Here is an 18280-nt window from a genome sequence, read left to right as displayed (position 1 = left end):
ACTGATATGTGGATATTTTTCATACAGTGCAGCAAATGTATTTTCTCTTTTGTTTTTCTCTTCTCTAGCTTACTTTATTGTAAGAATACAGTATATAATACTTACAACATGCAGAATGTGTTAATCGACTTTATGTTATCCATAAGGCTCCTGGTCAATAGTAGGCTATCAGTAATTAAGCTTTTGGGGAGTCAAAAGTTGTATGTGGATTTTCGAATGCTCAGGGGCCTCCCTAACTCCCACATTGTTCAAAGGCCAACTGTAATTGAGTAACAAATAATAGATTTTAATATACAATTCTCTATTATTTAACATGGAATGGATACCCTCTTCCATGTCTCCTGTGTAGCACCTACAACAGTACTAAACATATAGACAATCTTAAATAAATAACACTGTACTTGTTCAGTAACTTTATTCTCCATTGTGGCTCCACCATGAATCAACTAATGGAACTTAAAGCAATCCAGGTCCATGAGAACAAAGCTTAGGAACATTCACCACTGCCTTTGCACAACTAAAATCTGATCCTAACTTAATGTCAATAAATGTTGGCCTTTCTTATTTGGATCTCTCTACTATGCTGATTCAATGCATCAACAGATGAACACCTGCTTCCTATATACTGCAACCCACAAACTGAGTTTCTATTAAAAACTACAGTGAAGTTACAAGTCAAAATTTCCAGTAAGGCAACAATAAGCTTTATTGAGGAGAGAGAGGGTCCTAAGGTGAACTTTATCCATGGAAAGCTCCTGAATTGTCATACTTTCTTGTTTTTTAAATTTTTGGTGGTTTCCTCTTTACTGATGTTCCTCCTACCTTCTTCCCTTGCTCCCTACCTTCCCAATTTCAGTCCCTTCCATCTACACCCAAAAAAGAAGGTAATGAAAAGGAAGGGACAGTTGGGGTTCTGAGCCACTTGGGCACTTAGGGAACAGAAAGCAAAATAATCACTGGATGTAAGAGAGATATGACAAGAAGTCTAACGGAGATATGCCTGCTTAATGAGCTGCACCAAGCAGTATCAGCATAGTTTATCTATATCTACAGTTCTCAAATTTTAGTGCAGGATTACTCAGGATGCCCAAGATTCATTTTCTGGACACCACCACCTGATTGTCAGGGAAGAGCCCTGGGAATTTGCATTCTGGACAAACACTCCAGCTGGTTCTGATAAGTGATCCATACACCATACTCTGAAATGAAAAACATTTACCTTTAAAACTTATATTTCATTGCACTGGTGATGGAATGGTTCAGAAAAGGTATTCTTTAAAACTGAAATGACTGACCGTTTTATCAAAAAGGCAGCCTTGGGATACTGGTGAACATCCTAGGTTAACCCAAATCTACTTAAAGATAGCAAATATCAAGTCCTTTTAATAATATTCTTAATATTCTTCTTGATTAAAATAGGAGTATTATACCTGGTTTGTTAATTCCAAGAGAAATGAAGACTTATCAGTCAGAACTACCTGAGTTCTGGTTGTAAAAGAATTTTCTCTTCTGTTTATAGGACTGTGGATGGTCCAGTTATGCCAGTGATTTTAAACCAGGGGCAGTTTTGCTCCCAGGAAGCAGTTGGCAATGTCTGGAAATATTTTTGTCACAACTGTAAAGGGAAAGGTGCTACTGGGATACTGCTAAACATCCTCCAATAAACAACATAGCTCCCTCACCCCACAAAGAATTACCCTGATCAACAATAATGGTTGAAGAACCCTGGCTTGCACTATACAGTCTAGTACCATCAATGCCCTGTGGCCATCAGAGGGCATCACATATTAAAGAAAAAAGGCAGTTAACCATATAAACATTTTTAAAACAAAGGCTATTTCCAAAAGGTACCACAGCTCTCAACATAGTAGAAAAATCTGGCAATATTCCATAAGCCATCTTTAAAGTCTAAGATGGACAAAAATCTGTTGTACCAATATATTTTTATCTGAGGCAGTGTTTTAACCTCTCATCATAGGAATCAACTAAGGAAATTTAAAAAGAAAAAAATACAAATGTCTAGTTATACCCAATGTTATGGACTGAATTGTGTCCCCCAAAATTTGTACATTGATGCCCTAACCCGCAATGTATTTGGAGACAGGACCTTTACGGTGGTAATTATGGTTAAATGAGGTTATAAGGGTGGGAGGGACCCTAACTCAATAAAGCTCATGTCCTTAGAAGAGGAAAAGACACCAAACACCGATCTCTGTGTTTGAGAGAAAAGGTCTTTCGAGGATGCAGGGAGAAGGTAGCTGTCTGCAAGTCAGCAAGAGGCCTCATCAGAAATCAAATGTCTTCGCACCTTGATCTTGGACTTCTTGCTTCCCGAACTGTGAGAGAATAAACTTCTGTAGTAAGTAACCACCCAGTCTGTGGTATTTTGTTATGGAAGTCCAAGCAGACTAAGATTTTATTTCAAATGACCTGAGGTATGAGCCAGCATTGGTAATTTTCAAAAGAATCCCAACTGAATATACAGCTAATGTGAGGAACCACTGCTCTAACACCACATGCTTGAAAGAATTCTAAGATTGCCCCAAATAAAAACTAAAAAGATGCACAGAATGCAACCAACTGTTTCCTCCCACTACCTTTTAGGATATGAAGGTAACATCATGTCACCTTCAGAATCTTCTGGCATTTCATCTGTTTTCTGAGTTTTGCTTCAGACAACATATATGTAAGCAATACAGTCACTGTATAATGAAATATAAGTAAATTCAAAAGGTAAATAAAAGAATGAACATACTGCATCATGGATGGACCTTAAGAGCATTATGCTAAGTAAAATAAGTCAGAGAAAGACAAATACCATATGATCTCACTTATATGTGGAATCTAAAAAAGGGGTCAGAAGGTATAAACTTCCAGTTATAAAATAAGTCATGGGGATGTACTGTACAGTATAGTGACTATAGTAAATAATACTGTATTGCATATTCGAAAGTTCCTGAGAGAGTAGATCTTAAAAGTTCTCATTACAAAAAAAATTTTATAACTGTTTATGGTGAGAGATGTTAACTAAACTTAATGACGTGATCATGATTGTGTCGTGATCAACTAATATGAAGTTACTGTCAGTTATACCTCAATTTAAAAAAGTGAACAGATACTAATGAAATTGAATTGGGATCAATTCACAGAAGTGAACGTGCCCTTCACTCTAGGAAGAAACTAACTCCTAATCCAAGCTCCTCTCTTCACAATCAAGTGTAAGTCCACAAGTATTTTTTTAACCAGACTTACATGCACAACTAAAGTTCACCAGACCACATCATTATAAATAACACCCTAAAAAACCATGGAGTTAAGAAAAATAACATTCTTTTGAAACAAGTATATGTATTTGCACATAAACTTCAGATAAAAAACTATGTCATACCTGGTAAAGTCTGGTGGAACAGGAGTGGTAACAAAGGATGCCATGGGCTTTCGATGAACTTGCTGAAACATCATGAGGATCTCTGAGCTCTTAGATATCAACTCACTCTTACTACAAGACCGCAGCTGTGTGAGGAAAAAAAACTGAATAAACAAAATTAATATTTAATGGCATCTCAAAATCCTTAATAAAGAATAAAAACAGAAATTATTTTGGTTAGGGGCGCCTGGGTGGCTCAGTTGGTTAGGCGGCTGACTCTTGACTTCAGCTCAGGTCATGATCTGGAGGCCCTGCGATTGAGCCCCACGTCAGGGTCCACTCAGGAGGGAGCCTGCTTGAGGATTCTCTCTCCCCCTTTCCCTCGTCCCTCCCCACTGCTCGTGTGTGCTTTCTCTAAAATAAATAAATCTTTAAAAAAAAATTATGTTGGTTATGTGCTGGAAAAAAATGTGAGATAAAGAAAAATAGAATGACTTTCAAAGTGGTTTTGAGAGTTAAGAAACTACATAGGATCTAGGTTATTTCCATTCTAATGATGAAGTCACTGAAGAAGCATATTTGATTTTAATGCATTTTTCTCTCCTTGAAGCTACCACAAATATATTTTAGACTGGCATAGTGAAGCTATTATGTATATTAACAAACAAACCTCTATAGGTCAATAGCCTTCAAACAAGATTTTCTCAAAGTGCACTCCAGGAAGGAGAGAAATGTTAAAATATAACAGACCCAAACAAGTCTTAACCTACATCAATTTGGAAAACACCACTTTATGTAGTACCAAACGTAAAACTGAGAAATTCAATTTTAATAAGTGTGGTAGTTAAAAAGACCTTCTATTCAAGACAACCAATTTGAAGTCTTAATTCTGCCATGCACTAATTATATGACTCTCAGAATCTGTTTATCTGTACAACTGGAATAATATCTGCTGCAGCTTGCTTGTTAAAACAATCATGAAGCCATAAGGGAGAAAGCTTTATAAACTCTTATAGACTAAACTGTGTCTCCATCAAACTCCTATGTTAAGTTCTAACCCCTAGTAGCTCAGTGTAACTATATTTGGAGATAAAGTCTTTGGAGGACACAGAAAGTAGACATCTGCAAGAGACACCTCAGGGGAAACCAAACCTTCCGACACTTATCTCAGACTTCCAGCCTCCAGAACTATAAGAAAGTACATTTCTGTTGTTTAAGCCTCCTAGTCTGTGGTATTTAGCTATGGATGCCCTATCAAATTAATATACCATATAAATGATATTCATAACACTCACTACAACTAGGTTTGTATCTTTAAAATGATGGTTGTTTAGGGGCGCCTGGGTGGCTCAAATGGTTAAGTGTCTGCCTTCAGCTCAGGTCATGATCTTGGGGTCCTGGGATCGAGCCCCACATCGGCTTCCCTGCTCAATGGGGAGTCTGCTTCTCCCTCCCCGGCTGCCCCACCTCTGGCTCGTGCTCTCTCACTCTCTCTCCAATGAATAAATAAAATCTTAAAAAAAAAAAAGTTTAAAAAAATTATAGTTGTTTATAGCTCACAAAGAATAATATGACTAGTATCATATGAAAAATATCAAAACTTATAGCTTGTATTCAAATATTTATTGAAAGCATATTATAAATATCCTTCCTTGATTCCATTTCCTTCAAAGATAATTCACTCAAGTTTATTATTGCTATACACGTATTTCCACATTATGTGTTCAGCAATGTTCTGTTTTGAAGACTTTACACAAATACTACCAAGCTATGTCACGATGTAGCCTACATTTTCTACTTACCACAGTTTTAGATTTGTTTATTGATATTTATAAACCTACTCATTTCAGCAGTTTTAAAGAGAATATCATTGCATATATATAGCATTAAGTTATTTTTCTCTGTCAATGGACAACTGGGTTGTTTCCCATTCTTCATAAGTAACTCAGGAGTAAATAAAGACCCTTGTGCACAGTTCCTGTACACAGATGCAAGTTTCTCACATTATGTCTTGATATAGGACAAGAATCCCAACTTTTTTTTTTAAACCCAGGAGTATGTTGGCTATTTGGGACCCCTTGTCTTTCATATTAATATTGGAATTTTACCAAATTCTGAGAAAATTCATGTTGAAATAAAGACGGAACAACACTTGTAGAATGATATCAAGAGAATTGTACACTGGGAATATTGAACTTTCCCCTAGATAAGTATACTGTAGCCCACAAAATGTAATAGGCTACGTTATTAAACATAACTATTTTATGTGCCATTAAGAAAAGAAAGTTGGGGCGCCTGGGTGGCTCAGTTGTTAAGCGTCTGCCTTTGGCTCAGGTCATGATCCCAGGGTCCTGGGATCGAGCCCCACATCGGGCTCCCTGATCAGCGGGAAGCCTGCTTCTCCCTCTCCCACTCCCTCTGCTTGTGTTCCCTCTCTTGCTGTGTCTGTCAAATAAATAAAAATCTTTAAAAAAAAAAAAGTCAATAAATTATGGCCATATCAACTGTTAAGACACATCCCATTTCAAAGATGGTATAACATACGTCTGAGAATTAATGAAATACAGGACATTTCTTCATTCAATTCTTTCTTGTTTTATAGTAGTGTCTACAAAGATCTTCAACAGGGGTGCCTGGGTCGCTCAGTTGGTTGGTTAGGCGTCCGTCTTCAGCTCAGGTCATGATCGATCTCTGGGTCCTGAGACAGAGTCCCACATCAGGCTTCCTGCTCAGCAGGGAGTCTGTTCCTCTCTCTCTCCCCATTCCTGCCCCTTCCCACTGCTCATTCTCTCTCTCAAATAAATAAAATCTTAAAAAAAAAACAAGGTCTTCAACATATTTTATCAAACTTATTCAAAATTCTCCATTTTTATTACTATTATCAATAGGATTTTTTTAATTAAGTTTTCTAGCTGATTATTCCTGATATATGAAAACACTACTGATTTTTAGGCCTTGATTGTATATCCGCAACCAAGATTAACTCACTAAAAAGGTGTAAGTTATATACTTTCTATGTAGATAACCACATCCTCTACAAATAACCAATTTTATTTCTTCCTTTCAATATATTTATACTACATTTATTGTCTTAATTTAATACACAGGACCGGGGCCTGGGTGGCTTAGTCAGTTAAGTGTCCAAGTCGTGGTTTGGGCTCAGGTCATCTCAGGGTAATGGGATTGAGCTCACGTCAGGCTCTGCACTCAGTGGGGAGTCTGCTTGAGATTCTCTAAAATAAATAAATCTTTTAAAAAGAATACACAGGACCAGTACACTCAGAAATGAAGCAATGATAAGAGGCAACCCTGGATTCTTTATCAGAGAGATTTTCAAGTTTTACCATTCAGACTGTTTCCTATAGATCTTTAAAATAGTTCCCTTTTATTCCTAGTTTGCTAAATAATTTGGCCATGAATGAGAATCAAATACAATAATGTTTTAAAAATTATTATCCTATTCATTTCTATTTATATATTCATGTGGTTTTGTCCTTTAATCTCGAGTTATAATCAAGAATATTTTTCTGGTAATGAAACATTCCTTTCATTCCTTTGATTGACCTTGCCCAGGCTTGTTGTTTTTTCGGTTTTTTTTGTTTTTAAAGATTTTATTTTGCAGAGGCTGCTGGGAAGATGGCTGAGTAGGACGTCCCTGGGCTCACCTGTTGCCACGTGGCTGCCTAGAGAGCACCCACATCAGCATAAATAACCCAGAAAGCAGCCCAAAAACTGGCAGAACAAACTCTCCGCAGCCCGGCATAGACAAGAGGCCACAGCGAAGCAGATCCACCCCCTCTGATCGCTCTTGGCAAGATCCCATCAAAGCAGTGCCACAAGCCTGGCAGTGTGCGCGCAGCCCAGACAAGGGCCAGCACCACTCCTGCCCCAGGGAGAGGGGAAGATAACCACACACCAGTCTGACTGTGACCCCAGCAGTGGACTGGGGGCAGGCAGTGGATCTGACTGCAGGCCCCACCAACAAAAGCTTCTCAGGGGACTACACAGGGACAGTGCCTGCAGTTTGGTGCTACTGCATCTCTGGCAAACGCCTGGTCTGACTCAACTCAAGCCCAAAGCAGCCCCGGAGCAGCCCACTAACACCACAGGCACCAGAATCTGCCCACAACAGGCAGAGAGCCATCGCAGACAACAGGACTGAAGGCAAACACATCCTAGCCACAATGGTAGGACACCCCTGGAGCAACACACATAGGAGACACACCCTGAAGCACCAGGTTCTGGGGAACACACATTGCACTGCAGGACCTCTTCTTCATAAAGCCACTACTTTCAAGTGCAGGAGACGTAGCTGACTTTCCTAACAGAAAAACAGACAACACAAGAGACAGAATGAGGAGACAGAGGAATATGTCCCAAATCAAAGAATAGGACAAAATCAGAGCAGGAGACCTAAGCGAAACGGAGGTAATATGTCTGATAGTGAATTTAAAGTAACGCTCATAAAGATACTCGCTAGAACTGAGGAAGGAGTGCAGGACCTCCATGAGACCCTCCACCAAGAGACAGAAAACATAAAAAGGAACCAACTAGAGCTACTGGACTCACTAAATGGAAATAAAAATAGACCATCTGGAATAAATAGCAAGAAAGAGGAAGTAGAAGAAAGAATCAGCCACCCGGAGGACAGAGTCATGGAAAGAAATCAAGCCGAGCAGATGAGAAGGGGAAAAAATACACAAAATGAAAACAGACCCAGGGAACTCAGCAACACTGTCAGGCGTAACAGTTGCATGATAGGGATCCCAGAAGGAGAAGAGCGAGAAAAGGGGGCAGAAGATTTGTCTGCAGAAATAATAGCTGAAAACTTCCTGAATCTGGGAAAGGAAAGAGAAATCCAGATCCAGGAGGCACAGAGAGCCCCCAACACAACCAACCCAAAGAGGTCTGCACCAAGACACAAAGTAAATAAGATGGCCAAAAGTAGGGATAAAGAGAGAATTTTAAAAGCAGCAAGAGAAAGGAAAGCAGGTACATACAAGGGAAACCCCATACGGCTATCAGTGGGTTTTTCAGCAGAAACTATGCAGGCCAGAAGAAAGTGGCATGATAAATTCCAACTACTAAAAGGAAAAAATCTACAGCCAAGAATACTCTATCCAGCAAGGCTTTCATTTAGAATACAGGGAGAGATCGAGTTTCCCAGAAAAACAAAAATTAAAAGCAAAATGAGCCACGTCCCTGTCACACACGATGCCATCAGCCTGTGGGTCCCAAATTCACAGTCCAGCCACCCTCCTGCCCGAGTCCATGCACGGCCTGCCACCTGCTAAATGCCAAGTCAACATACCTTCACTTCAGATTGCCAAGGGATCAAACTGACACTCTTCCCCTCAAATTCTAGCCCCTGTGCTCAAGTTTGTGCACAAAAGTGGGCATAATTATAACAGCAGAATGAAGCAACCCAAACATCTATCTCTGTGGAATATAGAATGGATAAAAGGAGTGTGCTAGGCTGAGAACATCTCCAACAAGCACATCAAAGAACAATACATACAGCATGATTCTGGTTAAAAAAAAAAAAAAAACCCAAACCTGGGAAGAATAAAACAAGATGAAACCAGAGGAGGAGACAAACCATAAGAGACTTCTTAAGCATAGGAAAGAAACTGAGGCTTGCCGGAGGGGAGGTGGGGGGGGGATGGGGTAACTGGGTGGTGGGCATGAAGGAGGACATGTGATGGAATGAGCATTGGGTGTTGTATGCAACTGATGAATCACTGAACTCTACCTCTGAAACTAGTAATACACTATATTGTTAATTAATTGAACTTAAAATTTAAAAAAAGGAAACCCCCCCAAAAGGAAAAGATTTTATTTTTAAGTAATCTCTACACCCAATGTAGGGCTCGAACCCACAACCCCAAGATCAAGAGTCACTCCACCATCTGAGCCAGCCAGGCACCCTAGTCTTGCTTGTTTTCATAAATATCCTACTGATTTCTGTCTGCTAGTACATTTTTAAGATTTTGGCATTTAGTTTTCAATAAAACTGAGCTTTAATGTTCTTATATTGTTCTTATGACAACTGGCTATTAATGTTACATTGTTTCAAAGAATGGTATGTAATACTTTTGTATTCATTAAGAAAAAATTACTTATGATAGGCAACAGATACTTAAAGATTTGGTAAAAATTTTCCATTAGCCTGAATTTTATGCCTTTTGAAGCAGACTTATTACCAATAAAATTCACTTAATGTTTCTTGTTTAAATTATAGACATTCTATGGGGCGCCTAGGTAGCTCAGTCAGTTAAGTGTCCAACTCTTGATCTCAGCTCAGGTCTTGATCTCAGGGTCATGAGTTCAAGCCCCGCACTGGGCTCCACACTGGATGTGGAGTCTACTTAATAAATAAAATAATTAATTATGTACTCTTAAGTGACTCTTGATAATTACAATTTCCTAAAAATTATCCTCTTCATGTAGATTCTACCTCAATAAAGTTGCTCATACTTGTAAAGCACATAAAACACTGGTATATAGTAAGCACTATGTAAATATTTAGTTTTAAAAATTTTTATTATTTAAATTTCTACTGTATTTATAGTCCAATTCTTCTTCCCAATATAATATTGGACACTTCATTTTTCTTGATAACCTTGCTAGAATATCTATGTTTTTCAAAGATCCAATATTAGGTATGCAGATACTCCCAACTATTTCACGACACTCTCTTTTGTGAATTTCATCAATATCTTCATGATTTCTTTCCATTTTATGCCTCTATACTATTGTTCCTTTATTGGCTTGTTCAGCTGAACACTTAACTCATTTATTCATAATTTTCCTAAACTGCATTTTAGACTAAAAGTCTCCTTCTAAATATCCCTTAGTTATGTCTGATATTTTAATGCTTTATCATTTTCTTTTTAAAAAAAATTTTATTTACTTGAAAGAGAGAGCAAGAGAATGCACGAGCGGAGGACAGAGAGGAGAAACAGGCTGCCCACTGAGTAGGGAGCCCGATGTGGGGCTCAATCCCAGGACCCTGGGATCATGACCTGAGCCAAAGACAAAAGCTTAAATGACTGAGCCACCCAGGCAGCCCAATAAATTTCACTTTTTTAAAAGATTTTATTTATTTATTTGAGAGAGAGAATGAGAGAGAGAGAGCACATGAGAGGAGGGAGGGTCAGAGGGCGAAGCAGACTCCCCACCAAGCAAGGAGCGTGATGCAGGACTTGATCCAGGGACTCCAGGATCATGACCTGAGCAGAAGGCAGTCGCTTAACCAATTGAGCCACCCAGGCGCCCTAATTTATCATTTCAATTGCAATGTCCTCTTTAGCTCAAGAACTTTGTAGATATTTAACACCTCAGTGCATATTTACATATATATGATTTTTAAAATAATGCTTTTGTTTTTGATGTCTACCTTAACTATACTTCGGTGACAGAACATGTTCTTTATATATATTTCTGAAATTTCTTCAGACTTTTATATACCTTAGTACATGATCAAGTATTGAAATGGTTTCATATGGACTGAAAAAGAATATGTATTCTTCATTTCTGGATTCAGAGTTCCACACATACCTTTTAAAGAAAACAACTTAATTTTTTCTTTTTCAAATATCCTCTATTCTTACACCTTTTGTTAGTTGGTGCTATCAGTTTTTAGCTATTTAATCACTCACTATACTGATTTTATCAAAATCTTATAATTCTGTCAGTATCTGCTTTTTATTTTGAGTTTATCCTAGAATACAAAATCATAACTGTCTTACCTACTTTTTCTTAAGGTAGAATGTTCCCTTTTTGTCAGTGTTACTTTTCATCACTAGTAATGCTTTTTCCCCCCACTTTAAACTCCTGATCATTCCCTAGATCTAAGTCTTTTTTAATTTAATTTAATATATTTATTTGAGAGAGAGAGCATGAGAGGGCAGAGGGTCAGAGGGAGAAGCAGACTCCCTGCTGAGTCAGGAGCCTGATGTGGGACTCAATCCTGGGACTCCAGGATTATGACCTGAGCTGAAGGCAGCTGCTTAACCATCTGAGCCACCCAGGCGCGCCACCCGCCCCACCCCGGATCTAGGTCTTATTAAGTAGATCATTGGGGGATTTTTTTTTTAAGTTCAGATTAATCCATATACTCAAGATAAAAGAAAAAAATACTCAAGGGGCTCCTGGGTGGCTCAGTTGTTGGGCGTCTGCCTTCGGCTCAGGTCATGATCCCAGGGTTCTGAGATCGAGCCCCGCATCGGGCTCCCTGCTCCGTGGGAAGCCTGCTTCTCCTTCTCCCACTCCCCCTGCTTATATTCCCTCTCTTGCTGTCTCTCTGTCAAATAAATAAATAAAATCTTAAAAAAAAAAAAAACTCAATTCAAAAATGACCAAAACAGGGAACAAGAAACTGATAGGACAAACAGCAAGATGTTAGACACAAACTTCACAATATCAATAAGTACAATGAATGTGAACATCCTTAATATCCCAGTTAAAAGTCAAAGATTGTCCAACTGGATTTAAAAGACCAGAACCAACTGTATGCAGCCTACAAGACACAGACGTTAAATGTTTAGAAACAAATACATTAAAAATAAAATGTCAGAATAAGATATATCATAGTTAAAGAAGAAGTGACTTTTTGAAATCAAATAGATTTCAAAGCAAAAAATGTTATGAGGATAAAGAAGGTCATTTCACAGTGATAATGGGAACAATTAATCAAGAGAATACAACAATCCTAGATGTTTAGGACCCTGATAGTATGGCTTCAAAATATATGAAGCAAAAACTGATAGAACTGCCAAAAGACAAGACAAATACACAACTATTGCTGAAAATGTCAACAGCCTTCTCTCAATAATAAAACAAGTAGACAAAAAATTCACAATATAGTAGACCAACACAACATCACCCACCACCTTAACCTCATGACATTACATACTATCAGAAAATCCCCCCAAATTTTTGGAAACTAAATAACATTTCTGAAGGACCGTGGGTCAAAGAATAAATCACAAAGGAAGAAAGTATTGTGAACACAAATGTCTCAAATCAACAACGCCAACTTCCATCTTAAGATTTTAGAAAAAGAGCAAATTAAATGCAAAGCAAAAGAAAGAAAACACTTAGATCAAAACAAAAATCAGTAAAATAGAAAACAAAAACAACTGAGAAAAACCAAAAGCTATGTATTTGAAAACATCAACAAAAAGGGGAAAAAGACACAAATTACCATTATCAGGAAAGAAAGAGGTGATAACACTGCATTCTACAAACGTTAAAGGATAACAAGAGAGTATCATGATTTTTGCACCAATAAATTTCACAAATTCAAATGAAATAATTCCTTGAAAGACACAAACTACCAAAGCTCACTCAAGAAATAAGTAAAATAAGGGCACCTGAGTGGCTCAGTCAGTTAAGCATCTGACTCTTGATTTTGGCTCAGGTCATGATCTCAGGGTTGTGAGATTGAGCCCACTCTGCACTAGATGTGGAATTTGCTTAGGATTGTCTCTTCCTCTCCCTCTGCCCCTCCCCACCCCACAAACTCGCTCTAAAAAAAAAATAAAATAATAAGAAATAAGATAAACTGCTCTAAATCAATTGAAGAAACTGAATTTGTAGTTGAAAACCATTCCACAAAGAAATCAAGGCCCAAATGTCTTCACTGGTAAACTGTATCAAACCTGTAAAGGAACAATACCAATTCTACACAACTTCTTCCAGAAAACTGAAGAGAGCATAGTTTAAAATTCTTTGAGGCCATCATTACTCTAATAACAAAGCCAGAGAAAGATACTTTGAGAAAAGAAAATTACCATCTAATATCCCTCAGGCACAAAAATGCAAAAATTCTAAACAAAATCTTACTTAATCAAATCTAATAATGCATTAAAAGGACAATAACCAAATCAGGGTTTTTATCCCTTAAGTACAAAGTTGGTATAACATTAAAAAAAAAAAAAAAAGGTTAATGGGACGTATAGGTGGCTCAGTCAGTTAAACGTCTGCCTTCAGCTCAGATCATGACCCCAGAATCCTGGGATGGAGCCCCGCATCAGGCTCCTTTCTCAGTGGGGAGCCTGCTTCTCCTTCTGCCTGCCACCCCCCCAGCTCTGTGCACGCGCTCTCTCTCTCTCTCTGACAAAGAAATAAAATCTTAAAAAAAGTTAATCCATTTAAAGAATGAAAAAAGAAAACCATATGATAATCTCAATACATGCAGAAAAAGAATTTGAGAAATCCAACATTCATTCCTAATGAAAATTCTCATCAAACAGGAAAAGAATTCCAAAACCTGATAATGAATATCTACAATAGGGGCGCCTGGGTGGCTCAGCTGGTTGAGCATCCGACTCTTGATCTAAGCTCAGGTCTTGATCTCACAGTTGTGGGTTTGAGCCCCACACTGGGCTCCATGCTGGGCATGGAGCCTACTTAAAAAAAAAAAAAATCTACAATAAACCCACTGCTAACATCATACTTAAATCAACACAATACTAGAAGTTCTGGTCAGTAAAACCTGACAGGGAACTAAATAAAAAGCAAATCAAAAAGAAAACTGTCTGTATTCAGAGATAACAAGATTATCTACAGGCAATCCCAGGAATCTAAAAGATAGCAACTAGAACTAATAAATTTAGCAAGATTGAAAAATACAGGATCAATATATAAAAATCAATTACATAAGCACAAGAAATCAGAAATTAAAAATTTTTAAAAACACTATTTACTATAGCATCAAGAATTTTGAAATACTGAATAAATCTGACATAAAATGTGAAAAACTTGTATCCTGAAAAGTACGAAACACTGCTAAGAGAAATTATAAAAGACCTAAATAAATGGAGTCTTCATGAACAAAGACTCAGTATTAAGACGTTACATCTTCCTAAATTGATTTATAGATCCAATGCAATTTTGATCAAAACCCCAAAACTCTTTGGTACAAATTAACAAGCTGATTCTAAAATTCATATAGAAATGCAAAGAACCTGCAAAGAAATGCAAAGCAACTCTAAAAAAACGAAGAGCGAAGCTGGAAAGCTAACATTACCTGTTTTATTATAAAGCTATAGTAATGAAAACAGTATAGTACTATCATTAAAAATAAATAAAGCAATGGAACAGAACAGAGTCCAGAAATATACCAATGTATACATGGACAACTAATTTTTTAAAAAGATGCAAAGACAATTCAGTGAAGAAACACTGGTCTTCAACAAATGGTGCTGGAAAAAATGGATAACCATTACCAAAAAAATATTAAAAAAATTTTTAAAACTACCTTGAATTCATATCTCACACTAAAAATAAAATTAATTAAAAAAGACCATAAACCTAAATATAAAATCTAAAACTACAAGTTCTCTGCAAGAAAACACAGGAAAAACTTTTTATGATCTTGGGTTAGGTAAAAATTTCTTAGCTATGACACCAAAAGAACAAATTGATAACTTACACTTTATTAAGATCGAAAAGACACCTCAACAAAGAAAATATACGGATGGCAAATTAAGTTCAAGAAGGGATGCTTAACGGGGCACCTGGGTGGCTCAGTCGGTTAAGTGGCTGCCTTCGGCTCAGGTCATGATCCCAGGGTCCTGGGACTGAGCCCCACAATGGGCTCTCTGATCAGCAGGAAGACTGTCCTCCCTCTCCCACTCCCCCTGCTTGTGTTCCCTCTCTCTGTCTCTGTCAAAAAAATAAAATCTTAAAAAAAAAAAAAAAAGCGTAACATCATTAGTTGTAAGACACATGCAAACTAAAGCCATAATAAAATGCTATTACACTCCTATGAGACTAGTTAAAATTTAAAAAATTGAGTATGTATTGGCAATGATGTGGAAGAACCGGTACTCTCACAGACTACTGATGGAAATACAAAATGGTACAATCACTTCAGAAAATAGTTGGCAGGCACTAAAAAGTTACCCATATACCTATCAATTTACCAAGCCACCGTAGCTTGGGTGGACCTAAGAGTAAAGGAAATATATGTCCATATATAAATTTGTATGTGAATGTTCACTATAACTTTATTTGTAACAGCCAAAACAGGAACCAACCCAAATGGCCATAAACAACTGAACAGAAAAACAAAATGTGGCATATGCAATACAATGTATATCATACATACACATACACACACACAAAGAAGGGGTGCCGGCTGGCTCAGTCAGAAGAGCATGGGACTCTTGATCATGGGGTCGTGAGTTTGAGCCCCACAGTGGGTATAAAGATTACTTTCATAAATAAACATAAAAAAAACCCACAAAGGAACACTACCCACAATTAAAAAGGAAAGAACAACTGATATATGAAGGAATTGCAAAATAATTTTGCTGACTGAAAGAAGTCAAACAAAATAAGTACATAATATGTATGATTCCAATTATAACTCTAGAAAATGCAAATTTATCTATGATAGAAAGCAGACGGGGCGTTGCCTGGAGAAGCAGGAGGAGAATTTATAAAGAAGCGCAAAGAAATTTTGGGGGATAATGAATATGTTCACTATCTTGACTATGGTGATAGTTTTACAGGTATATACTTTATCACAACTTATCAAGTCATACACTTTAAATACATGCCAATTATTGTCAATTATTCTTCAATAAAGCTGTTAAAAAAAAAGTACACAGATCCCTAGATCCCTGCCCCTATTCCACCACAGATGGTTTAAATTTGTCTCAAAACTCTAGCAGAAAGGTGCTGGTTTATTCTCTGGAGAGGAAAAAACAATCTCTGGACTAGGGGAAGATGCACAATTAAGAATATTAAAGAGAAAAACAAGAGTTTTTTTTTTTTAAGATTTTATTTATTCATTTGAGACACAGAGATAGAGAGAGAGAGAAAGCAGGAGCAGGGGGAGAGGCAGGGGGAGAGGCAGGGGGAGAGGCAGGGGGAGAGGCAGTGGGAGAGGGAGAAGCAGGCTCCCCGCTGAGCCAGGAGCCCGATGCGGGGCTCGATCCCAGGACCCTGGGATCATGACCTGAGCTGAAGGCAGACACTTAACCATCTGAGCCACCCAGGCGCCCCATAAAACAAGAGTCTTTAAATAAATATTTACATACTGAATTATATTAAGCTGTCAGTCAAGTGTAAAGACTGAATAAAAATATTTCAGACATGCAGTCTTGAAAAATTATTCTGAGGGGCACCTGGGTAGTTCCATCAGTGAAGCATCTGACTCTTGGTTTCAGCTCAGGTCATGATATCAGGGTTGTGAAATCGAGCCCTGTGTCGGGCTCCACACTGGGCATGGAGCCTCTTTAGGATTCTCTCTCTCCCTCTGCCCCCCCACCTCTGCCTCTCACTCTTGCTGTCTCCCTCCCTCTCTCTCTCTCAAAACAAAGAAAAATTTATCCTGATTAACCTTTCAGGAAAACTAAAGGAGGATATGTGATACCAAAACAAGTAAGTAAAGCAAGAGAGAGGAAGCCATGGAAATCAGGAAACATGGAATTCAAGCCAAGAAATAAGTAAAAAGGGCACCTGGGTGGCTCAGCCAGTTAAACATCTGACTTTGGCTGGGGTCATGATCTGGGGGTCCTGGGATTGGCCTGGCGTTGACTCGGGCTCACTGCCTAGTGGGGAGTCTGCTTCTCCTTCTCCCCCTGCCCCTCCCGCCAACTTGTGCTCTCTCTCTCTCCCTAATAAATAAAATCTTAAAAAAAAAGTAAATGGAAAAAAGTGAATGGAATCCCCAGGATGATAATTAAAAGAATAATCCAAGGAAACAGCTATGTATTAGGCAAAGAAAGGAATTCAAGAATTCCAAAACCAAAAAAAAGACAGATTACTGTATCAGCTATTATGTAACACTATACACTTTATTCATTCCCTATGTACTTTAACCCCACCTACCCCATTCTTCTTATTTTTTTTTTTTAAAGATTACATTTACTTATTTGTCAGAGAGAGAGAGAGAGAGAGAGCGCACAAGCAGGGAGAGTGGCAGGCAGAGAGAGAGAGAAGCAGGCTGCCCACTGAGCAGGGAGCCCAAGGCGGGGCTCGATCCCAGGACCCTGAGATCATGACCTGAGCCAAAGGCAGACACTTAACCAACTGAGCCACCCAGGAGTCCTCCCACCTACCCCATTCTATGAAGGCAGACGTTTTTGCCATTTTGTCCACTGCTATGTTCTGAACATCTAAAAAAATGCCAGTTATATATTTGGTACTTAATAAAAATTTCCTTAACAAATAAAAATGTTAATTTTACCATAAGACTCACCGTATATAATCGGCAATATTCTATCTCAAAGTCACGACTTAAGTCACAATGTCAGAAGATTTTTATCTTTTATAGATTCACAGATTTCTATGGGCTATTCCCCATAAAAATAATTGAATTCTTTTTTTTTTAAAGATTATTTATTCTTTTATTTGACAGAGAGAGACACAGCGAGAGAGGGAACACAAGCGGGGGGAGTGGGTGAGGGAGAAGCAGGCCCCCCGCCGAGCAGGGAGCCTGATGCAGGGCTCGATCCCAGGACCCTGGGATCATGACCCGAGCCGAAGGCAGACGCCCAACGACTGAGCCACCCAGGTGCCCCCCAAAAATTGCACTTACAAAACAGAATAAATCTTACTAATTTTATCTTGTTCCCAAACATGATGGAGAAAACTTGAATCAGCTGATTCCTATTGCATAAAAGTTCCTAATATAGCACACATAGATCTCCCAATCTTCTGGTCGTACATAATCCTGTCCAAAAAAAAGAATTTTTGGGGTGCCTGGGTGGCTCAGTCGTTAAGCGTCTGCCTTCAGCTTAGGTCATGATCCCAGGGTCCTGGGATCGAGCCCCGCATCAGGCTCCCTGCTCCGCGGGAAGCCTGCTTCTCCCTCTCCCACTCCCCCTGCTTGTGTTCCCTCTCTCGCTGTGTCCCTGTCAAATAAATAAATAAAATCTTAAAAAAAAAAAAAAA

The 18280-nt window shown here is 38.3% G+C and overlaps 1 protein-coding gene across 9 annotated transcripts in view; it reads right to left on the bottom strand.

Moving 5' to 3' along the window:
* The window catches only part of TRIM37 (tripartite motif containing 37), a 187858-nt gene that overhangs the window by 102931 nt on the left and 66647 nt on the right, over positions 1 to 18280 (bottom strand). For all 9 annotated transcript variants that reach the window (XM_073879530.1, XM_073879528.1, XM_073879527.1 and 6 more), the window contains one exon: positions 3389 to 3513. In XM_073879530.1, the coding sequence (XP_073735631.1) occupies positions 3389 to 3513 (125 nt within the window). The remainder of the gene's footprint in view (positions 1 to 3388; positions 3514 to 18280) is intronic.

Source organism: Callorhinus ursinus, unplaced genomic scaffold (genome assembly GCF_003265705.2).
Source record: "Callorhinus ursinus isolate GAN/ISIS: 27379988/994484 unplaced genomic scaffold, GSC_fseal_2.0 scaffold34, whole genome shotgun sequence".
Taxonomy (NCBI): domain Eukaryota; kingdom Metazoa; phylum Chordata; class Mammalia; order Carnivora; family Otariidae; genus Callorhinus; species Callorhinus ursinus.
Note: the sequence above shows the minus strand (reverse complement) of the source record. Positions and strands in the feature narration are given on the sequence as shown.